The sequence below is a fragment of the Falco biarmicus genome, chromosome 7, assembly GCF_023638135.1.
Source record: "Falco biarmicus isolate bFalBia1 chromosome 7, bFalBia1.pri, whole genome shotgun sequence".
Classification (NCBI taxonomy): domain Eukaryota; kingdom Metazoa; phylum Chordata; class Aves; order Falconiformes; family Falconidae; genus Falco; species Falco biarmicus.
In genome coordinates, this window is record NC_079294.1 from 23,805,725 (window position 1) to 23,830,444 (window position 24,720).

The 24,720-nt window shown below is 41.1% G+C and overlaps 1 protein-coding gene across 1 annotated transcript in view; it reads right to left on the bottom strand.

Annotated features, from left to right (window-relative positions):
* Window positions 1-103: 103 nt before the first annotated feature.
* The window catches only part of STARD9 (StAR related lipid transfer domain containing 9), a 113,996-nt gene continuing 89,379 nt past the window's right edge, over window positions 104-24,720 (bottom strand). Inside the window, exons 23-34 of the mRNA XM_056345141.1 lie at window positions 22,841-23,324; window positions 10,720-21,945; window positions 9,716-9,913; window positions 8,760-8,940; window positions 7,677-7,823; window positions 6,935-7,040; window positions 6,171-6,313; window positions 5,498-5,562; window positions 5,204-5,409; window positions 4,733-4,812; window positions 4,172-4,330; window positions 104-3,122 (exon numbers count right to left, since the gene is read on the bottom strand). Of these exons, the coding sequence (XP_056201116.1) occupies window positions 3,021-3,122; window positions 4,172-4,330; window positions 4,733-4,812; window positions 5,204-5,409; window positions 5,498-5,562; window positions 6,171-6,313; window positions 6,935-7,040; window positions 7,677-7,823; window positions 8,760-8,940; window positions 9,716-9,913; window positions 10,720-21,945; window positions 22,841-23,324 (13,097 nt within the window). The 3' untranslated portion in view covers window positions 104-3,020. The remainder of the gene's footprint in view (window positions 3,123-4,171; window positions 4,331-4,732; window positions 4,813-5,203; window positions 5,410-5,497; window positions 5,563-6,170; window positions 6,314-6,934; window positions 7,041-7,676; window positions 7,824-8,759; window positions 8,941-9,715; window positions 9,914-10,719; window positions 21,946-22,840; window positions 23,325-24,720) is intronic.

Consider the following 24,720-nt stretch of genomic DNA (forward strand, 5'->3'; position numbering starts at 1 on the left):
TATACTGAAATACAACTTTCATTTTGTTATAAAAGGAGGGGGATGGAGGCAGTGGAAGGGGGAAGCAGCTGGAATCTGCGATGGTAAAAAAGGTGCTCTCAGCTCTGGAACTGACTTTATTTGGTTATTGCAAAGCTGTTTGCATAGATACCATGGCTACAGCTGTCTTCACGTACTCAATTATGTACTGAATTATTCTTCTCTAGTACAACATGCTTGGAATTATTAATTTAAAAGGTGACCAACCCCCCAGGAGCAGTTTGCTGTGTCCAGAGAGCACAGTTGTGCCCGATGGGGCAGAAGGCAGGCAGCTCTTCAGCGGGAACCGGCAGGTAAGACACCTCTGTTTCCGTGTTCTTCCGGGTTGATGCGGTTGCTCTAGTTCCTGGGCATCCCGCGGTACTCGGCCTTCCTTGCTCTGTAACACCGGACACCTGACTTTGTAACTGAAGCTGAGGAACGGCTGTGCAGCGCGCTGTTTGGTGCCGAGGGATACTCAGCAGCGGGCCCCGCTCAGGAGGGCGCATGGCTCTGCGGTCCCCCTGGGCTGGTAGGCTCCTCGTGGTGGAGCGCTTCAGGCGTTGTACGCACTGCGGCTCCAGCTGCGGTGCCAGAGGTGCTGCAGGAGGGAGCGAGCTCACAGCCAGCTGGGTCAGCGGGGCCTGCCTCTGGCGGCCTTCCCTGCTGCACGCTCCCCGCGCCCTTCTGTCCGAACTGCCTTCTGGTCCCGTAACCCTGGAGCGCTCAGGAAGACGCTCCAGCCAGGGCCTCGTTTCAGAGCAATACAAAACCCCCTTCGCCTGGACAAGGCACGGGGTCGTGGCTACCAAACTTCAGCAGCGACGGGCTGCTTCGCTGCTGTGCCGCAGATGCTGGTTCCATGCATGTTCCTCCACAGGTAAGTAACTGGGAGACCTACGTCTTCTGTCACAAGCCGTTATGCTATTTCTCCATCCAGCCCAGTTCCATAGGTGGGTATCTTAGCTGCAGCAAAATAAGGCGGGGCTCGTTTCCTTGTGTAGAAAATACCATTTATTGTGGATATGAAAATAGCAATCTTGATTAAGAGCAGAGATGCAATAGTAGGTGGTACAATACAATTGGTTTGATCATCTACTGCTCAGCAGTAACTTACAGGAATTTGGTTTTTGCCTGTTGTAATTTAACAAATTAGCTATCTGCTGCGTTTTTATTCTTTCCAAACAAACCAATGCCGTACATTAACACGTACCATAAAATGTTGTATTTGCAAAAGAAAACATTCATATAAATAGGCTTTTTAGTATCAATTGACGATTGTTTAAAAAAAAAGTTACATTAATTCACTACTGATAAAAATAAAACTTAGCTTTGATAGCATATAAAAACACTTCAAAACAAGCATATATAAATAACTTAATTTGTAAACATAGAAAAAAAAATCTTATGTATATATAAAAATAAACATCTGATGCACTGTACAATAAGACATTATCCTTCACAGGCACCATTGATCAACAGGAGTCCCCCTAGATGTTTTTCCTACAAAAACTGCTTTATCACTTAGTGCCATGTCCAAAATAAAAGGGGGAAAAAGTGAAGCACTGAGCAAAGTTTTGTGGATTGGATGCAGACCTCCCCTACCTCCTCTGGAAGCCCATGGGAGCAGCACTGGGGACAGAGCCAACACACTGTGCTGCTGTTTCTGCTTACTTTTTTTACGTCTCTAATGCACTGCTACCTTCGCCCTTCCTTTCCTGGGTTCCACCAGAAGCGGGGACACTGTGTGACAGGTTGTAAATCTGGAAAGCCATCTTTTTTGCTCAGTTGCACAAAACTTTGTGACAGGTCACCCCTTTTTCCTTGAGGGGCTATGGAAGATGCATGATGCTTGAAATGAACCACGCCATGACTCAGTTGGGCAGGCTTTTAAGAAAAGGCTGAGTCTCACCAAAAGAGACCAGTACTATATTGGCGTTAAGATTGTAACCATCACCATCTAAAGATAAAACAAAGCAAATTTGTAAGTGAAAGGTTTTATCCTACCTGGTATAGTTGGGGGGGGAAGCTTGGGGCTGTTATGTCTCAAAACTGCTATTTTCTTAAATATCAATTTAAAATAGCTATTATCTTTTCTTTTAAAACTTAATATCCTAGGAACAGGAAGTAACATAGAAGCTGAGAGCGGGAATTACACCTGTGCAAAGGTACAGTCAAAGCAGATCTTGGCTCTTGAACTCAAAGGTGAGAAGTGCAGCTAACTTCACTGGAGGCTGGGAAAACACCAGTTTTACTGAAAGTAACTGTGTTAAAGTACAGATGCTGACTCTGGTACGGTGGATACTTGAATACGTATTTCTCACTTGACAAATTTATAGTGCAACAGCTTCTTGAACAATGGGGGCTTTTTTGAGCTACAGAAAGCATATCATAGCAGCTTTTATTGCTTAGATAAGAGATCTAAAGTGATTCTTTACTGTTGTGCTGAAGAACTACATGAAGTTATTCAGATACTTGCGGTTCTGTTCAATTTTAGGAATGTGTAACTAAACTAAGGGAGTGTGTTGGAACAAACACATAAAGCCTGGTAGCAGGATTGTTGGACCAAGTTCAACAACAGAAATACCTTGAGGTATTGAATGGGAAGAGTCTGTATTTGCTGCAGTGAGACAGCTGGTCATGTTAGGAACAAAGAAGTGCAGTAAGACTATGACCAGGCTAGATTTTCAACTCTTAGTGCATTTGGGTAAGCGTAGAAGGACCAATGGAAAAAGCCAGTGTGGAAAAATGCTGGAGCTACTACTCTTATGAGCAGGATTTAAATTCTAGAAACAAGCTGATTACTCAGTATTACTCCCTATTAATTACAAAGTGTCACTGTTTCCAACTGTCAGTTTGGTTTCTTTATTTCGAAGCACCTAGTTCTGCAGCGCAGTAAAACTGTGTCCTGAGGTGTGGTGGTTTGCACTGATGCTGCATAGTGTTGTGGCAATCGTCGCGAACTTTCAGCTGCTGTTAAGCGTCCAGTTTTGTGCCAGATGCTAACTAGCAAGGAAGTGTGCCAGTCGAGCAATCACCAGAGGCTGCCGCTTAGCAATGGAGCTCAGGAGCCTTGCGGGGATAGCCGGGGCACCCAGATCCACCTGCAGGAATGAGAAGAAAGGCCGCACGCTGGGCTTTGGAGCTGGTTTTGGACAAAACATGTCTCCAGCCTGGTACAGCTCTGATGTTGCAAGTATGTGTTAAGCGCAAAAGTAGTTCAGAGCCAAGTGCTATCGTCATGGTGTGGTTTATAACGTCTCCTTCCCCCTACTCTATACACGTTCAAAGCTTTGTTATTTGATGTTACTTTCAGCAGTATGGCCCATGCTGCTTTTGAGTTTAAGCTTAAAATATATATTTAAGTATTTAATCTATCTAAATATATTTTAATTATTTAATTTACATTCTTATTTACAAATACATATTACATATTATTTACATACTATATAGATAAAATCATATTTAACTAAAAATATGCAAATATTAATTTTAAATATTGCTTGTTTGAGACAGTGTTATGAAAATGTATATGTGTATACTGAAGTGCAATATAAAACGCACATAAAATTTTAAAATACAGTATGCATTGTAAAATGCCTATACTAATTAATTAAAAAATAATACTTTTAGAGTTGTATTTTAAAAACATGTTTTAAATAGGTAAGTTTAAAGGACTAATGCCATTTAGCTCTCAGATGAGCACTTGAAATTACACCTATGGTATTCCCTTCTGGGCATTTTTAAGTACTTGGTACCACTGTCTCAAAGAGAGCCTCCATTTCAGATGAGTCTGTAATAAATGGATGGCAGGATTTTCTTATTCTTAACTAGAGTCCTCATCTTGACTTCTCTTTTGCATCTATTAAGCATGAGGAATGAATGACTTCAGTTAGAAACAGTTAACAAGTATTTCTGTGCATTTTGAAAACAGCATAACCTGAGGTGGACTTCCTGTGTCCACAGCAAGATGAAAATGCAAACAAGACCCTCCATCCTGGCTCACCATGTGCGTAAGCACAAGCCCAGTAAGATTCTGTCTGCATTGCTGTACGTTGTGCCAGGTAACAGCGTGGAGGTGACTTTTAGTCACTTCATGGCTGATACATAATAGCTTTTTGCATTCACAGTTGGACATACAGCAAAACCTTACCTGTGCCATGTAAATAACTCTGGTGATATCTCTTCCATTGACTACATCAGGTTCCAGTATCCAAGCACTTGGCAAAATCTCCCCTCTCACCACTTCCTTACACGGGTGAGGCATGGATGCATCATACACAGACTGAATAGCCAAGACGGACAAGTTCTCCTGCGTGTGACAAAGCGTAAAGATGACAATTTGAAAATTTTTTATGCATAGAGTAAGACTTTTTTTATTTGCCATGAGGCATATTTCTCAGATCACTTAAAAAGAAATAATATTTCTCATGTTATTTATGAAATAACTTTCTGTCATACTCTTGCATGTTTGTAACCAGAATATACTGCTACACTGCTGTTACTGCCTAAAAAGGGGCTTGGTTGGTGACTGTCATTCACGAGGCTGTTTTAGCTATGGTTCGCTTCTGCCCTATCAGTGTGGCTTTTCTTCCTGTTACACTGTCACTTCTGTAAACGTGAGCATGGACTTTCCTTCCTTCTCTCCTTTGTCCTCGAACCATGAGTTCAAAACAATTATTCCTCTACACTTCAGAGGGAGCGTTCACTTTACCTCTTTGGCTTCTACAGTAATGCAGCAGAAATCCCGGGGTTGTTTTAGGTAGCACAGGGAGGTATCAGTCACTAAATACACTGTGAAAAAAAAAACACCCAAAAAACCAAAAACATGGGGAATTAGACTTAAATGCACGTGCATACTTTATTTTGATTTCTTGTTGCTAAAGAGCAGAGCTCTAGTTAATATGCTATAATGTGTCATTAAGATGTTCTTTCAAGCCACTTAAGGTTTGTTTTTATTTTTAAACCACTGTCTCTAGCTGTGCTTCTGCAGCAAGACGTGTTTAATATTATCCTTACTTTGGAATAGTCTTGCAAACCTGAAGTTTCTGTATTAAATAATGAGACTGTTTATTCAAACCTGAAGAAATGAAGTAAGATGCCTCTAAATTTCTCCCTGGCTGGCAACCTGAGCTGAGAAAGTACACAATGCTAATGGCGGCCAGCCATTCGCGTTGATACTCACCCAGCTGAATATGGCTGGTTACCTTCTTGTGTATTCGAGCGGTGTTGATAGTTCTGTCATACAGATGCCTTTTGCCAGGGTCTCTCACTAGTCCCCACACGTAGGGAAGAGGTCTTTCTATCACTCCTGCGCCCAGAAACCCGTGCCTTGTTGCTGAAGGGAAGACTTTGTAGTAAACCTGCACCTCTTTTTCTGTACATTGATATCTGTCAAAGACAAACGAAGGGTATTTGCACACAAAAGGGCCAGGTACATGGAAGGGCCTTCCATTGTAAAGATCTGCCATAAGCTTACTTCCAACCAGCTGCGGCTTGGCAGGTGTAGAGGTTCCTCAGGTTATGAGAGCATGCTGCCATTACCTTAGAAAATAAACAATGACAAATGTACGGGTAAGAGAAAGCTGTATAAACTGCGTTCAGCTTTTACATGCTGCTACACAATCTTCTAAGCAGGCCTTACCACAAATGGTTTTACAGTGCTTAGTAATCCCTAGGGAGTATTAACAGCCAGGCTCACTTACCTGCCATACTCTCTGCTGAAGGAGAATATATATAAAATGTAGCCTGTATACTAGCCTAAACTGTTGTGAGAAAATGGGAGACGGGAGGAGCCTGTATCTCCAAATGACGAAGTGACTCCACCCGATCTGAAATACAAAGTTGGTATGCTTTCCTTCCAGCTGCACACTCACTTCTTGCCGTACACGCACACATAAAACCTGCACTGGATGTCGTAGGAATTTATGGACACTAAAAGAGTTCAGCCACTTCACTCAAACATTTCAACTGCCGTGCAGCAGTCTCTTCCGCACCCACTGCTGCAGCCTGGCTCACTTTCCCCTGCCATTTAAAATCATCCCGTGTGTGTCTCTGTAACTGACAAACAGGTAACTTGGCGTGTCCCACACATTTTTGCCAGAACTTCCAGCAAGAGGTAGAGAATAAGTGAAAACTGCTTGTTTACTTACCTCAGTGGTAGCATTAGCCAAGATATGTTTGGATAGATCTTGGTATCCTTTTGTTGAAGAGGAGCTGACAGAAATAGTTAATCCATGAGTGAACCTACAGCTGATGCTGCTAGAAGGAAGGGGTGGCTGAATTCTGCCGGCTTCTGCAGGAAACGAAAAAGCCATAGAGGAATTTTAAAAAAAAAAAGTTAACCGACCACTATTCTGCAGTTGTAAGGACTTAAACCCTTCACTGGAGCACCCAATCCAGATGAAGGACTAGTAACATCCCTTTTCTAGACAGTCTGGTGTTGGTAATTGCACTGCAGTTACGTCTTGTGTTACTCAAGTTTAACAAGTTATTACCACATACAAGCTATTAAAATAACCTAAAGAAGAGCAAGCAACATCGGTTTTGAGGATAAAAATAAGAACTTGCACGTACAATCCTATACTCGCTGCATCTTTAGCACCCACACCCCCCCCTGCCCCACCTGCTTCCTTGGTTCATTCAAAGCATGGTCCTCATAGCCTCTCAGAACAATGTACTTTGACATCACCAGATCAAAAGACCAACTTCACAGGGACCAAATCACCATTTACTTTTCCATGAAATTCTAAGCAAGCTCTGACTACTGGTAACAGTATTTTTCTTAAGTCATGCAATGGTAGGGACATCCTCAAGATACCTACAATCAAATTAGATTTTGATTTGCATAAATGACAGATCTCATTTAGGCTTTGCGATACAACTCAAAATATTAGCAGACTTATGTTTTTCTTACCAAATGTTGAATCCTTCTGCAGCTGCTCTAGCACATAAAGCTGACTATTTCTAACAGCTGAACGACCTCGTGTATCTCTTGAAAGCAAAGCATTTCCAGAAGAAACCTGATTTAAGAAAGAGCAGAAGTGGGTGTGAAGTGGGAAAAATAAATTATGTTACATAGCAAATGGAATAGTTGTAGCAAATGTGCCTTACAAGCTTGGAAGCTTCTCTTTAACAGAAGGTAACTCCTTTGCCTTTCCCCTCGTTATGAAATGATACCCTGACTCAGGAAATTTAGCAAACCAAGTGTGAGGAGCTAGCACAGGTGCATACTCCAAACTGTAACTTCAAGAAGGTCCGTGTTCACATACACAAACTCCTAAGTCAGTGTGTGCATCACTGAGGGAGCCACACTGAGAATATCGGGTTCTGTTTATCACAAGAAAAGGCCTGTTGCTTCCAAAACATTTGACAGACAGTGCCATTCCTGGCAATAGCAACACTATCTGGTTTTTATCTGAGTGTAAAAAACCCCACCGCTTGAAAAAATAAGTGTGCCACTGTCCTTTGCAATTACATGGCAGTGCTCCCTCCACCCCATGTCACCCCTCTTGTGTACTAGTGACAGAAACTTGTCCTGTTTGATAGTTGTGACAGAGTATGAGCCATCTCAAAAAAACCCGCTTCTGTTCCTACATTATCTCTGTAATTGCTGAAACATCAGGAGACATCAGTCACACAAGTCAGCTGTTTCTCACCTGTCCTTCCTGGCTGCTGAGGTTACTCGCAGTATATGTAGCAGTATTACTGCTATTGTAACCAGATGTTGGGCCAGAGGAGAGGCTGAGGCTGGAGTCTGTACATAAACTACTTGTACTTGCAAGAGTCTTCAGCCTTGCTTCTTCCTGTAATAGGTATCACAGTATTACAAACAAAAACACCAGGCAAAACTCACCTTGCACAACAGCTAGTCAAAACAATGATAACAGCACTAAGAGATGAAGGAAGAATAATCTGAAGTTAAGTCGTTTCATTCAGGTAGTGTTGACAGGACAAAAGCTGTTGCCATACAGAAAGTATTAAATAAGCGGGCTCGTCTGAAAGACTAAGATTATATAAGCCATAGAGCAAAACACCCTTGTAAAACTTGGCAGTCAGGGAAAATGCAATGGAAAATGGGTGCAGAGCAATGAAATAAGCATTCACCATATTTTATGCCAGATACACACGAATGAGGAGAGGAGGTCTGCAGGTGTGATTGAAGCTGCATTGTCAGGCAGTGACAAAGGTTACTGCATGAAAGTATAGTCAGAAACGGGGCAGAACAGACACACCCCCACATCCTTGCATCCAGGAGAAAAATGCATATGCCTGGGCTGTGCCAGATGGGTAACAAAATGCAGAAGAAAAAACCAAAAGTACAGGACAAAAACACACATGGAAGACAATCTAAAAAGAGAAACAGGAAAAAAAAAAAAAAAAAAAAAAAAAAGAAGACCTGTATGTTTAAGTACATACTGAAATAAACTCAGTTTATTTAGCAAAACTCTTCCATGGACTGGGCAGATGCCCCACAGGATGGCTGTGTAAGCTTGATCCAATGAGAAAACGTTAGGGTTTCTTGCACATAAAATGTGGCTTCAGGAAGATGTAGTTCAGAAGCATGAACGTTATCATTCAGTATTACTGAGATCTTTTTAAAGCACAAATTTGCATTTAATTCTTTGGGTTTTCTATGCTGATGCATATCAAACAGGAGAATTACTTAGCCATGGAACAAGGCCTTTTAAAAAAATGCTTTGATGTGAAGAACGCGTAATGGTTTCCTCCGTAATGCTCACCTTCTGTAACTGAGAAAATATTTGCTCCCGTATGCGCCTTTTTTCTTGCTCAGCTCTCTCCCGAAGTTTGTCCCTAGCTCGTGCAATTTCAGTTTTGGTTTCCTCTCGTGCCCTCTGGTAGTCTCGGAGCAACAGTTCAATGTCTGAAGGATGCTGAATGCTTCTTTTTGGTTCTTGAACTCTGTAAGGATAGGTAAGTGGGAAAATACACATAATTACTTGAAATCAGGCCACCTGACAAAATACCATGAGAAAATAATCTTTCAACACAGAACAGGAAAATTTGCCAGAAAAGCAAGTAACCCCCACCAGATTAGCCTCCAAAAAGTTTCTCTTTGCTCACTAAAGGCTGCACAGACATTAACCTTGGAAAATTATTCAGATTGCAAGTCCAGTTTACCACTGAGATTACTCCAGAAATTGCACTGGTTTCTGAGTCAGCTCTCCAAATGATCTAAGGTTACCACTTTGGCATATCACACACAGAATAATTGTGTTGGGAAAATAACTGTCTCCTGACCTTCCTCAAAGGCAGCAAAAGTCATTCAGGGGATATGGTGGAGGATGAGAAATTCTGAACGGTAAAGTGTTGCAGAACTCTTCGATATTTAACATGAAGCTATTTCCTCTGGCTTTTAAGTATGTGAAGGAGTAAGAAGACAGACAGGTCTGTAATGAGTCAAGACCGAATACTTGGCTGTCCCCATAAATCATACACATAAAACAAATTAGACGCTTGTTATGGACCGAAATAAACTAGACAGAATATTTCAGTGAATGTTTTCTAAAATCAGCCACGTTTTTCCTGAAAGCACTTTCTGTCGCAAAGTTCAACACTTCTGCATTGAGAAGAATTCTGTCACAGAAGTCTCAGATGTCAGCAAGAACCATTAATGCGCACCCACTGTGAACAGTTAACGCACACCAGGCCGAAAGAGAGGTTCGTAATGCCCTACCTGGTATTTTCTACCACATCTCTCCTCAGCTGTTGCAGATATTCTCGGCGTCTGCTGGGGAGATCTAGATCCCTCTGACTTGCATCCAGTGTCTGCAACAGACTTAAATGCTTTTGAGGACTCAGACTTCGGCTTCTTTGGTATCTTTGCAGCCTTTTTTCCCTTTCTTTCCTCAGAGTTTCAATAGTCCTCATGTGTCTGTTGGGGAAACATGATTAGAGCAACAAAATGTACCCTATACATTTCTAGTAACCTTTACAACCCTGTACTTCAGAAAACACTTAAATATTAGGTAGCTTTGTAATGTCAAATTTATAGGAACCTAGTACCAGACACACTCTTTGCAAATACCCCTTTGGCCATATGGTGACAGATGATGCAGAAATTCTAAAACTCCACTGCTTTTATAATGGTAGGAGATGCTTAAGAGGGTCTTGGATACTGCTTATTTGTAATGGCTGAGAGACAAATTGAAGACAGAGGCTAACGTAGCTACTGCTAAATATTTTTAGTTACAAGAGCTTCCTAAACTGAGTTCTATAATCCAATTGCAAGCATCTAGGATCTTGATTTTTTCATAATTTTGTATATTTATGGGGTTTAAAAAAATGTTTTTGCATATTCATACAGCAGCATTTATTCACAGAAGCACAAATGAGATACTCCCATAAACAGCATGTATCCATTATTTTTACATTGCAATTCATCAACAAAATACATTCCCACGATCACCAGGTACTCATGATCACTCTTATATTTGCTAGAAGTTTTGAGTGAGGTGACACTAGATTGGATTCTTAAACTTTTCCCTATTTTCTTGAAGTCAGCCCAAAATTTTGTCTTAAATGCATTACTTAACTGTATATAAAGTAAGCTTAATACTGTATCCCTTCACATATAGTTCATTCTGTGTGACTAAGTGATTTAAGTGCTCGTTACTAAATGCTCTTTATGCTGCATGAAGCGTACAGGAAGTGCATTCAAAATACTTAATAAGTAATTACCTTTCATAAAGTTGCTGCTTCACTGGAATTGCCACCAGGTCATCGGTAGTTCCACTCTGCAGGACCTTCAGCAGGGCGTCTGTTTCCCCGATGCCGTAATTGAGCTTTGCTTCGGTCAGTTCCACAGTGAGGGGATGCTGATGCAGATCCAGGTGAATGCCAGACATGATCTGAGCGCGCTCTCTTTGAAGTCTCTCGATCTCTCTGCTCCTGCTGTCACAAAGCTGGGCCTTCCCTTCCATTTCTGTTGCTCGTGTGCTTCTAGGTTTCTTTTCTGCCTGACTTCGTAAATCGGTCACGCTGCCACTCAAGCTGAGTAACGAAGAAGGATGGCTCCCCTTAACACCACACCAGTTGCTAAATTTGTTGTGTATGGGTAAGTCACGGAGGCTATAGCTGCGAGGTCTGTAAGGCTTTGCAAAAGTAGTGTTTTTGTTGAGAGGAATTTCAGTGTCGCATTCACTTTCACTGACAGAACCTGTATTGTCGTCTTGGAAGGAAGTTTGCACGTCGCTCACATCAGAGAGGGGGGGAAGGCAGCTGTTTTCATTTTTCCAGAAGAAATCGTGAAATTGTAGAGAAGATGCTTCTACCAGAGGTTCTGAGGACACACCAGCATTTGTCTGACTTGAAAAAGTGGCACTAGCTTTTTGATTAAAAAGTAAGTCAGCATTTGGAGGTGGGCAGTTATGAATCAAAGCAGTATCGGAATTACCAACATATCTTTCATGTGCGATTCCAGCCGAAGAACCTCTTCCTCCCCTTGTGACATACATACAATGAAGCGAATGTGCCAGTGGGTCTCTGAGGTCTCCTGTTAAAACTTCCCTATGGCCCGACACCTCCAACATACTACTGGAGTGATACAGCCGTTTTGCACAAATGGTAGCATGGGAGTCAACCATGACTCTGGGCTGTTGTTCCAAGTCTTTTGAAGCATCCTGTCCCAAAAGCTCTTTGGCTGCTTTCTTATCTGAGAAACTTTCCAATTTCTTTCTTACACCCTTATGCTCTCTGGAAGTGCTAGATTCAGTGTCTGTTTCTGTCTGTGAAAAATTGTCCACACGAGGTTGCATGGACTGTGGACCTGCCCTCTGCTTTCTCTGCTTGTGACGGGGACTTGAAGTGTCACCAGAATGTCCAAGAGGCTCTTTAATAGGGCAGACAGACTTGCTAAAAGCAGTCTGGCTGCTGGGACTAGCACTAAGAGTAAGAATAGGGGAAGAGGCTCTATCAACTAGCAGGGTGTTTTTGTAACAAAATTTTCTTTCTGCTGGGACCTCCAGTTCACCAACACTTCTTTTATCCCGAGCATAAGACGCTGGAGATTGAGCGGTGCTATTAGTAGGGCTGCTAACTACAGTGCACGAGGAGCCATCTTGCCCTGAACTCAACGAAGACGATGTGACAGATGAAACTCTGGTACTAGCAGAAGTAACATTCTGCTGTGCATTTAGTGATGTTTTTTGAAAATCTAAGTTAGGAGTGGAGGTTCTGGGTAAGAGTGGCAGACTCATAAAGGAGTCTTCCAAAATGCTGTCAAGACTATCCTGGAAGTCAGGATTACCCAGATCTCTCATCCCTGTTCGTTCTTGTGTTCTTTCTTCAAGAGAGAGTGTTTCCTCTTTCCTTTTGGGAATCTTACCTACTGCATCTGCACCTATTCCTTTCCAATCAGTATTTACTGCCTGAGCTGCCCTCAATTCATTTTCTATTTTTGCCTCCAGTTGTTTTTCTTTGTGTTTGCTTTGAGGTTCTTCCAAAATCTCAGTTTGAGTGCCTACATCTGCTGTAGTCTGAGTGCAGCTATCTGATCTAGTAACCTTTACAAACTCTTCAGTTCCTCTTTCATTGATTTTGGCATTCTGCTCATTTTCTATAATACTCTGTTGGGAGAGATTTCCTAACAGCTCAGAAGTGTTCTGAAGCAGCTGTGACAGATGCATGGACAGATTCTGCATGCTTGTCCAAGAAGAAGGTTGATGAAATAAATCTCTGTTTGTTTCCTGCTTTCTTGCAGAAACATCTGTATAGCTTCTCTGATGTCTTCTCTGCCTTTTATACCTTCCTGTAGCTGTTGTTTGTGTTCCCTGCTCACATGTAATCCCTGGCAGTTTTTTGGCAGACCTTTCAGACTCAGAAGGATATAACAGTACAATTTCATCAACCTGAACTGAAGAGTTACCAGGTTGTGCAGAAGGATTCTCAAATTCAGCAGTGTTATTTTCTGGATTAGTTTCCAATATCTCACTGGATGCGTTGCTATATCGCTTGGTACCGTCACTTGAGTATGCAGATTTTAAGTCTTGTCTGACACTGTCCCATCCTTGAAGACCTTCAATGCTGCTTAAAGTGCTCGACAGAACTTTTGCTGTAGCATATGAACTGAGATGAGAGTGAAAAGGAGAATTTTGAGAATTCAATCCATTGTCTACACTGGAACATCTCATAACTTTACGATTTTCCAGGTTTAAGGGAATTTGATTGCAAGAGACATCACTTGCACTTCCAAAAACATACTGTTTCCAGCCAATCCTGCATGACCCACCTTGTGGCCATGGTTGAATATATGGGTTGATATCACTTGAACTAAAACGCATCGCATCTTTATTGTCTTGCAAAAATAAATCTGTTTCAGGCTGGTATCTGGCTTCTTCAACTTCCCCTTCACTACACTGAGCTACAGAACTACTCTTTGAACCAACATTTGCTTCTACACCCACAGAACAGTGAGCTGTGTGCTGTAAGGACGATGGAGATTGGGTACTACAGTCCTGTAAAGACTGGCTGCTTCGGGTTCTTGCTGAAAAATTTTGCAAATTTTTGAGGTCACAGTTTGCAAGCTTCTTAGTTTGTGCCATTCTTTGCTGAAACCTGGGTTTAGATTTAACCTGTAGAAAGTTCTTTGATTCCTGCTTTGAAAATCTTTCAATTCCACGAAGATCATCTTCAGTTGGTGATGGAGGCTCTACACTCATATTTAAATCTTGTAGTGATTTAGATGCAGAATATAACAAAGGATCTCCCTTAGGTGAAGCTTCCAAAGTATATTCTGTATCAGAAAAGACAGCAATAGCTGGGGCTGATAGTCTGTGACTGTATAAATAAGGTCTCTGTTCACTTTGTTTACAGCTCTTTGTATTCCGTGTAGTAGAATATGATCTTTTGCTCCTGAATTGCACCAATTTGGATTCTTGAGGAAGCAAATTATGGTCTTCTGGTGAAAAATTTACAGAGGTATTTTCATTATTCATTACAGAAAACTTCAGTCTTTCTGATTTCAGAGTCTTATTCCTCATTGTAGCATCTCCCATTGTTGAACAATTGTCTGCATCAGCAGCAGCATCAAGGCTATCAACACTTGAACCTGTATTATTTTTGCAAAGTAAAATCTCTTTTCTACCATCTGTATTTGTTTTGTCTGGCACCTGTTCTATCTGTTCACCTGCAGGCATATACTGACAATTATCTTGCACATCTGCAGGGTTTTTTTCAAAACCCAACACCGTGTGATACAGTCGCCTGGAATGAGTGCTTCTGCTGTATGTGGGATATGCTGGACTAAACAAATTGCAGGTGTGTTCATGATCCACATCAACATCTTCTGGATTTAGATTTTCCAACACTGTAACTTCTGAGCCTATTAATTCATTTGCAGAATTTGAGGACGCATTAGTTTGCTTTTCAACAGGTTCTCTACTTAATGTTTGTCTCTGCTTTGTCTTTACTGCAAAATGTTCAGCCTCAGTATTTGAATGCAGCTCTTCCTCATTTCTGTTACGTATTTTTCTCATTTGTCCCTCTTTAACAAGAACTGCCCTTCCAGTATCCCAAAAAGGTAATGATGGTAACAAAAGAGAACTATCATTTAGTACTTGCTCTATGTGTTCTGTGCAAGCTTCTTGTGGTGAAACTTTACTCCAGTAGTGCTGATCGACTTTTATATCATTGTCAATTTTTTTATGATTACTTCCATATACAGGTTCCCCATCTGCAGCAGAATGTTTATATGAAGTAGAGTCTGTGTCTGATACTGGACAATGCCTGTTTTCTTTTGCAAGAGAAAGTAAAATACTTCCTGAGGCACGTATTGGCTCGTCAAATACCACAGCCTTATCAGACTGAGTGTCTTGTATTTGCAAAACAGCAAATGGAGATTGTTTCAATGTGCTTCTATGTGAAATATCGTATATGCCAGTTTCACCATGGCCTATATCTGGAGTTAAAAATGATTCTGAAAATGGTGTTAAGGATGGGTGATTGTCACTTGCAAATACTTGGGGAAAACCTCTGTCTTTCACAGAGCACACATCTGCAGAACTGGAGGACACTTGCTCGGTCAAAAAGGTGTCTTGAAGTGAGTCCTCAAGCTGACTAATTATTAGAGATTTTGAGTCATCAAGTAAGCAAGAAGTGTCAAAAGCACTGAAGTTCTTGGAGCTTTGAAGTGGTTTATCAGTTGGAGCATCACCTGCAAGGTAGGATGGATGAGACTTCGATTCTTTGCTGCCAGTCCGTCCTTGGCTCTGAAAAGCAAGTGAGCCCGATTCTGGTATAGTCACGCTAGAAGTGTTACTGTAGTGTTCTGAGTACTCATGAATTTTATTTTCTTCTATGTCATTGCAATTCTGGAAAGAACCTTGAATTATTTCCTCCTTTTGATCTGCTCCCACAACTTTTTCAGGGAGTTTATTGTTCTGAGCATATGTAGCCTCTGCAACTGCAGAATTATTTTTCCTTTCATTTCCTTTTTGAGAAACGTCAGGAAAAGTTACAGATACACTTGAAACTGTTGAATCACTTTCAAAATATTTAGTTTCTTCAGAGAGAACAGCATCGGTTTTACCTTTGTCTCCATTGCTGGCCATCAGAACATCTGCAGATGATGCTGGATGATTCAGGAGACCAGGGGAATGTTCAGAAATGCCTGAGTTCCTATTATCATTTAGAAACTCTTTACTATAATGTGGATTTTCCCACGGAGACTTGTTCAGGCCTTCTGAAAGGGTTGAAGCATTCTCAGAAACAGTGCTGCCTGGTTGGTCTACACAGTGCTCTTCAGAAGTCCCGTGTCCCTGATTTTCTCTGGGCTCATGCTGATACCCAGCTACGCCAGGAGAATTTGCATTTTTGTTTTTACTGTTTGTTGTAGTATAGCTTGTGCTTAAAAATTTCTCCTCGTCATGCTGTGATAAAGTCCCTGAGTGAAGTACTTTCTGACTTGTATTAATATTGTAAAACATTTTTTGTGTAGAGATTTCTAGTAAAGGATGCATTTCCTGCCCCCCTGTATCTTCCATCACTTCTTTCTCTGAAAAAGAATGCAGGTTTGAATTATCCAAGAGCAGTGAATCGGGCCCAATGGTACCCTTTTCCTCTTGAGCTGTATCTTCTACGCAATTAAGGCAGTATTTTGATAGCTTATTAACCGTTAAATCCACACTGTGTTCTTCATGAGTGCTGTTAACATCCTGAATTACATCTTCAGAAGAATCTGATTTTTCCAAGGAAAATGAGTTTTCTTTGGCCCCTTGCTGAAGTACAGCAGCTTCAGACTGAGGACCGCCTGCACTGTAGGGGGTGGAAGAGGTGTTCTCATTGCCAGGTTGCCCAGATATGGCATAATCAGGTGCACTGTTAAATTCAAAGGGTTCTTCCTCCTGCCTGTCCTGTGTGGTCCTGGTTTGCAGAAAAGCTACATTCTTTCTTTGCATTTTATCAGGGAGATATTTGTCTTCTCCCACTTTGTTGACTGCAACAGGCATACCCGCACAGACCTCACTCTCCATAAATGTTTCATAGTAAGGCAGAACAGCTCCAGTTCCCACACTGCTGTTAGACAGTTTTGTATGTCTTTTCAATGCAGTGTGAACATCTTGAACAAGATGGGAATCATCACCGACTCCAAGATACAAAAGATGATCTACAGACTGGAATGGGGAGTCTTTAAGTGAAACTTCTTGGGTTTTTTCAGTAGACGTCAGTAGTGTTGTTGGCGGATTTTGTTGCTTGCTGATATCTTCATTATTTCTAGAAAAGCTGGTAGACACCCACTGGCTTTCTGTTAAGATTTCATTTAATCTGCTGTCATCACGCGTTATTTGGCAGCTGCCTCTGTCTTCAGGGAATAGTTCATTCAGCTTTTGTAAAATTATCAGTTCTACCTCCTCCGTGTTTTCTACAAACATCTGCTTTTCTTTGTCTGTTTTGGCCATCTGTACTAGATTCTTCAAATGCACTTTCTCCTGCTCGGTTCTGGAGCCTACTGGATCCAATTCACAAATACCAGGTCTTCTAACAATACTGACATTCAAGTTTTCTGAAGTGCCACCACACTCAGGATATTGCATAGAGCAACTCATATACATATGGCTGTCCTCTTTAATGTGGAGACTTTTAAATTCTTGTTCAATTCTATCTTGGCCAATACGAGTACTATCATCAACTGAATATTCATATGCATTGATATCTTTCATGAATGCACTTGTATCTGTAACAGAGTCCACTGAGCCACCATCTTCATTCATTTCAGTAGGGTCATGGTATCTTGAATCATCTTCTAACAGTATATTCTGTTCTAGTCCTGAAGCTGTCAGGTATCTTTCAGGAATCTTAAATTGATTTAAAATTTTCTCTTTGTTATCTCTGTCACAGTACATCTGATGTACAGCTGGAGACTCTTCAGTAAATAAAACATTTTCATCTGTGCATATGACTTCCTGCCTTGTGACAATCAGCCCCTCAGTGTTTGTCATGGTAATTTGTTTTTCACTCCCAGTCTCATCACATTCATTAATTTTGTCTTCCCGAGGCAAACAGCATGGTACACAACTTTTCAATAAATTGCTAGAATTTTCTCCTCCTTCATTTTCAGGTTTTGCTAAAACATTGCCTTGCCTACTTGTGATTAGTACTGTTGCAGCTACGTCCTCTGTATTAAACACATTTTCTGTTGTTCTGTTCATCTGTAAGAGCCCCTCAGAAGTATTAAGGAAGCCTGAAGTATTCTGAGTAGTATCTGCCATGCGGGAACACGCAGCTGAAGCAATGTTTTTGGGAGCAACAGAAAATGCTGGTGAATAAATACCTATCTCTGTTTTCTTGCTGTTTTCTTTTTGGCAAAAGCTGCTTGTTTCAAGTTGGCTGCCAGAATGCACAAGTGCTTTTGGTTCCCGCGTGTGTTCTAACCCAGTGCTGGCTACACGGAGTTCATCTTTCTCAGCCTCTTCATGTGTCAGGCACAGATTTGTATAAAACTCACACTGAGCTTCACAAGCTACAATATCAATAGGTTTTTCTGGATTCTGAGACAGACTAATGCCTTTAAAATCCTCTCTGCTCCTGTCTTCAGTTACACTTTGGATTTTGGCTACTGGGTAGTCAGGTAAACTTTCAATCTGTCTGGATTTAATTTCCAATGCATTTTTTTCAAAGTTGATTGCACTATTGATTAATTTTATTTCTTCATCAGTGTTTGCTTTTGTATTATCATAAGAAGTCACAGTTTCTTCTGGATCAGCTTCTGGGTTTCTTAAAAATTTGAATTCTTTATTTATGTATGGACTCTCCTCTTGAGAAACAGTAGCTGATGTATTTGTGTTGTATTCAAATACTCTCCCTGACTCTGAGTTTACATCATCAACAAGCAAGATACCCTCCGGACAATCACCTTCCAAAAAGGCCTCTTTCTCTTCTCTTGATTCAAGTAAAGATTTGTTCTGTGTTTCTGTTTCCAAGAGAATGGCTGCATCAAATTCCACAGAAATGTCGGTCATCTTATGTGTACTGGTTTTCTGCCCTGTTGATTTTGAAGAACATGTTGTGTAAAGGCAGCCAGAACGTGCATCAGAACAACTTTCTGTGGCACTGACTTCCACAGTAAGATTAGATGAAGCATCACAATCTCCTTTCACTGTTGTGACATGCTCCAGTCGTTTATCGTAACTTTCAGTCTCAGATGCACTTTGAAAAAGATTAGCTTTTGCTGAAGCTTTGTAAAAAATGCTTGAATTGGATTCTGGGAGAAAATCATTTGTACTCTTACAAATATCGGCGGGGAAGGACTCCGTGTCTTTCCCATTTACATTCACTATGAGATAACTTAGTTCATTTACCACTAAGTTTTCATATTTGGATGAAAATTCTTTCTGAACTACAGCCTCAGAATTCAAGATATTGTGTTCTTTGCTTTCACTGCTTTCTTCTCCTATATTACCAATGCATAATGTAGAATTTTTGGAAATTTGTTGGGATGAGCAACTTGCCCGACTCTCTGCTAGAGCACATTCATGGGAATAGTTTTTTGAAACAGATTTGCTTTTGAATTCATGATTCAGTGAAGACAAGTCTTCATCCTTTGATTCGTATTCTTCATTATCTCTGAATGAAGGCACCTCTGGCACAATCTCTGCCAAGCTATCTGTGCTTATTTCCATACAGATAATCTCTTTTTGAGACATCTCTATTGGTGTTGCAGATTGGTCATAACTTGCACTGCAAGCAACAACTGAAGGGTTACATCGGTATGTTGTCTTCTGTGAGGAAAAATCTGTCTCTGTTGTTATTTCTTCTGCAGCTATTTGTTCATAATCCATTTCTTGCATTGTTTCCAAACTACTCTCCCCAGATCTGAGGAGACCTACTGTAACAGGTGATTCTGCTCCTTGTCCAGCCAATGTCTGAAGCTCATAACTCCTTACTAGAGAGCAGTTCTTGTTTGTTAATTCACTGAGAAAGAAACCCTCATCACAACATGCTGGTATTTCCCCTCTTGGAAAAAGCTGCCCGTGGGTTCCAAATTGGACTTGTTTCACTGCAGGTGTCTGTGGTGAGGTCATATTATGAGCAAGTCCTGTAGAAGGTTCAGCAGCAGGTGCACTGACACAGGCACTTGTACTGCCCGAATCTGTTGATTTTGTCATCAAGTTATTGTAGTCATCATTGAGGTCATCTTTTTCAAAAGTTCTGATGAAATCATCTTCTAAATTTGCATCTATGCAGCCGTTTCTCTGTTCCAAAACTTGCATTGGCAACACAGTAATAAAAGGTGGTTTTTTCAGATTGCAATCTTTTGGCAGGTCTGGGTGAGTCGTAGAGAGAGAATCCTCCTCTTTCCCAGGTACCAGTGACAAGCAGTCTGCAGTGGAGATGCTTTCAAAACAGCTGAATGTTTGTGTGCATTCAGTGGTAGACCTATAAGTAGGCAATTCACTCATTTGTTCTTGTTCAGGATGATTTGACCTTGAATTTTTATAATAATCATGCTTTGGTGAAATAGGAACAAAAGAGGAGCTTGGTCCTACTGAGCTGACAAATGAGGACATTATGTCTTCAGATTCCAAGGAAGAATTTTCATTAGAGTGTGTCCATCCCTTAAGAATCTTGTTTAATGATCTGCTCCCAGGAACAATGCTTGCAGTTGTTGTTTCAGGTAAAGGTACTTCTGATGTGTCAGATGAGAAAACTGTGTTTATTTCGTTTATGCGATGTGATAAATGAGTAATACTGTGTATCTGCTTAGAGCCAGACACAAAGCAAACTTCAGCAGCTGACTGCTTTAGATCATCCTTCTTCAGCCAAAGCTCTGGTTCGCTCAAAGAGCACAGATGAGCTTCTTGAAATTCCAAATTTTCATGGGAAGAAGGCACTGTTATTCTGGGGCTGCTGATATCAACCTTTGAGTCACAGGAAGACCAAGCATCAGCAGTAAGCAAAGGATTTCCACTTGTGTAATACAGTTGTCTATCAAGAGACCTTTCTTGTTCTACAAAGGAGACTTCTGTCTCCTTCAGCAACTGCTTGCAAGCATTACTGGAAGCAGGTTGTTGTTTAGTGTCCAAATAAAAGGAACTGCTCAGTTTCAGATCATAGTTTGTCCTTTCTGTATCTCCGTCGCAGGTCTTGGACTCATGGTCTTCCTCAGTCTGTATAGTTGGTGATCTAGGAGTTTGTAACTTCCAAAAAATCTCTGCTGGCACTTCATCAGATGAATCAGATTTGGATTCTTCTACTGGATCTTCTGCTGGCATCTCTTCTCCATCAGCTAAACTGTCGAGAGAAAAGCTCCTTTCAGGCTTTCCCAGTCTCCTACGAGATGCATATGATGTCACCAAAGATGAGACATGGTGATCTGTTCTGCTTTTGTAAAGCTTAGCTGGCTCATGGTGGGCCTTTGACTTGTGAAATCGACTTGTATTTTGCTTTTTGGTTTTATTTTCCTTTTCTACCAGAGAGTCTTGTGACATTTGACTGTCATCACTCTCAGAATCTTCTGGGTTGGCAAGACATTTATTTCTGTCAAAATCCTCTTGTTTCAGTTTCTCTGTGAAAGCTTTTGCGTAAGCGCAAGACAGAGAATCTACAGAATAGGAACTGTCAGTATCAGAAATCTCATTTTCATCATCCTCTTGCCAGTTGCCCAGCACATCTGTTGCTGTTTTGGGTACTCCAGCATTTAGCACCTCAGCACTGTGCCACTTTTTTTCGACGTAAGAGAGTGGTGCATGTGTATTCATCTTAGTGAGATTTCCTACTGATGTTGCTACCACCAGAAATTCTTGCTGTTCCACTGATTTCTCGTGACTCGGCAAGGCTGAGTTTGGCTCTCTCTTCCAGTTCTTGACCATTTGGTTTAGATGCACTGATGGTGGGTTTCCATACACTGTTTTCTTCATTTCTTTAGGAAAGTTTTCTGGAGAAGACCTGTGGCCTTTTCCATTGCTATCCATTCTAGTCTTTTTATGAGATACCTGAGCTCTATTTTGTTCTAGGCTGCTAATTACAGGCTGACTTAAATCTCCTAGCACCTTTGCTTTTGTCATTCTTGTCCCTGTAATAAAGGTTTCAGGCTCATCTTTCTCCTTAAAAAGATCAGGAGAGGGGCCTTTAGAGGTCTGGTTTGGAGATCCAGCTTGCCCTGGGTTATTATCCAACTTTTCAATTTCTTGATCATTTCTGTTATATGCCATGATAGCTGAATCATTGGAGTCTTTTTCTGCTACTTTTTTATTTCCAAATGAAGATGTTTTTTGTTTTTCAGTTAGCTGCCTCTGGACTGAAAAGGAGATCCCTTTTTCATCATTAAGGTCATCACTCCCAGAAACGTCTTCACCTCTTCTGCTAAGATATTCTACAGATGACAGTCTCCCTGTTGTACTGCCTTCACAGCATTGATCAGTATTTGATGAGGTAGATAACTTTGAGACAGTCTCCCTCTTCAACAAACAGCTATGGAAATAAAGAAAAAATAAAGCCCAGTCCTTGCTTGAATAACATATTTAACCACTTCCACATCAGTAATGTCTTGTAGTTAAGAGTAACAACACATGAAACAACAATCTGAATACCTTTCAAAAGCAAATTCTAAATTCTAGCAGAAAGAAACAAAAAGGAGGAAAAAAAGAAAATTCTGACAGTTACCATACAGTCCCCTAGATACCCTGCAATATGTTCTGCAACACAAAGGAATAACTCAATGCTACATGGTGTAGCTTGAAATTTAGTCTCTCTGTAGGCTCAAGTAGCTGCAAACATTAGTTAAAAATAAAGAATGGCTCTATGTCACAGAAAACCACTTAGCAGAGTTTAGCTGCTTAGTTTAGTTTTCCTGCCTCCAGGACCATGTTCTGATAGACACCCTAGTGCCTCGATCTTTTAACGTAGCATAGAGATCTTTATTTAGCTTAGAGAAAGGCTGGCCAACTTAGAAGTCCAATCCAGAATCACCCCAATGACACAAATATTCTGAAGGAAAAGTTTTACCCTAATCAAGATAAAACGATGCAGAAATTAGTATTTAACCAACAGTTTGGACAAGGTAAGAACAAGAGTTAAGCCAGTTCTGGAAAGCATGCACAAAGAGGTTAAAAGTGCCGAAAGACTTGAGAGAGCAAAGTAAAAAACAGTGAGAAAGATCATGTCAAAGCGCTAAGCAGGGAATGCGCTGTACAGATCTGAGGAAAAAGGACAAACAGCTCCAGTGTGACATATTTTTTAAGTTCACTGATATTGCAGGTTTTCAGATTGTTTCAATACATTGAAAGGCATTCTGGATGGCCACTGAAAATACCTTGAATTTAAATTACTTTTGAAAGTGGAGAAGAATTGGCAGATGTTAACTTACCTGGGTACCTGGGGCAGATGTGGGTTACAGAATGAATGCTGCCTGTGCTGCAAGGAACTCGAACCAAATAACTTCCTTCCCTTTTGCAACTGGTCATCTGAAGAGGACCATACAGCAGTATTTTCGTTTAGGACTTGGGATTGTTTCACACACTCTTCATTGAGCCAGCAGCTAGCTTCCAGCTGCTCTAGGTTTTGCTTGGCTTCGAGTAATTTCTGCTTCTTGACTATCCTTTCCAGTTGGAATTTGACCTTTTTCCGCCTGATGTTTCTTTCTGCCTTTTTTAAGGAGTATCTTCGCAAAAGCTCCAACTGCACCAGTCTCTTCTTGTTCTGCTGGAGCAGGGAAGGGCAGATTTCCAGCCCAATGGGACACTGTGCCTCAGCCTCTGCATACAGTGTAGACTCTGTCTGCACTGCAAACTCCCTCTGCTGTTGCTGAAGGGCAGCCAGTCGTTTATTTTCATTTATAAGCCACTGCTGGTCTGTAAACAAAACAATGATTAAAAGAAAGTACAAATCATAGGGAAAACATTGTTTGTTACTATCTTGCTTCTTAATTTAATCAGCCTTGATTGCTCATCTGAGAACAGAATTTCTATGTGTGTAGAGCAGAGTCTTGACAAACCATTCAGAGAGAAATGTATCATTGCAGCACTTTAATGGTAACCGAAAGCCTCTCCATTGCGATAAGGACTCACTAACAACTGCGAGAGATAAGCAGGAGCTTGGCTGATACACCTAAGGAGACTAGTGGATAAGACCTTGTTTGTAAGGAAAAAGTAGAACACATTTCAATTTCTCAAAGAATACACTCAAATGTCACCTCAATGTTATTGTTAAAATACAGCAGAAGCATTAAAAGGCCTGAGTTCAATTCTGTGCACTTTTTAGACATAGGGTATATATTCACAAGTAGCAAAGTATGACTTAATTAGCTTTTTACTGTGAAATATGCTACTACTACTGCTTTATTTATTCTGAAGTCACATGCTAAACTTTGTACGTGTTACTTCGGGAATTAATGCATGTGCACTGAGAGCAGAGTTAACAGGGGAACCAGAAAAGGCAGTTGTACAGAGCTAAACAGAGCCTCTGTGTTAATGCAGCAAATGGAAATTCATGCACACGGTAATAAGCCTTTGGCTAATAAATTCCCACATTTCAAGTGAAAAAATAAGTACTTGTGCAATCTTAAAATGTTACTAACTTCTCACCACAGCATTTGAATGTTTTACAACGATTCTAAAATGAACATTTCTCTTTGTGCCTTTTCCTTCTATCCTTTCCTTCTTGACTGAACCAACAAAACCCACCTGCAAACGATTTTCTCTCACTTACCTAGTCATGCAGAAAATGAGGGAGTCCAGAGCCATGCTAAGGGAGCTTGTTTAGTACAGCAAATGGCAATTTTTATGCTCTCCCTTATCAGTGGCAAGTTCAGTGAGCCTGAAGGCTAGACCTCTTTACACCCCCGCTAGGACGTGCCTCATTTGTGGGAGCAGCTGCCAGTCCCGCAGATGGGCATGCAGCTTTCAAAGTGGGTTGAGGACAAGGCTGCAAGGAAGCCACCTGTACAGGTACCTGCTGCACAGTTCTGCCAGCCTCTCTAAACCCACCAGATGAAAACTTCCCAAGCAACACAAGCCCTGTGTGGCACCTAGCTGAGGTAAAGCAACAACCACAAATTAACTACCTGTTGCAACTACAGCTGCTCCAACAAGTACTTGCCAGAACAGCCTGATAGAAGCCCACATATCTTGTACATGAGCACTTTAGCAGGCAATGTACTCGAAATAAATCAAATACCCTCACGGCAAGGACACAGGTAAAGCCAACACAACTCAAAAAAGACAGGCTCATACCACCAGTGAACACATA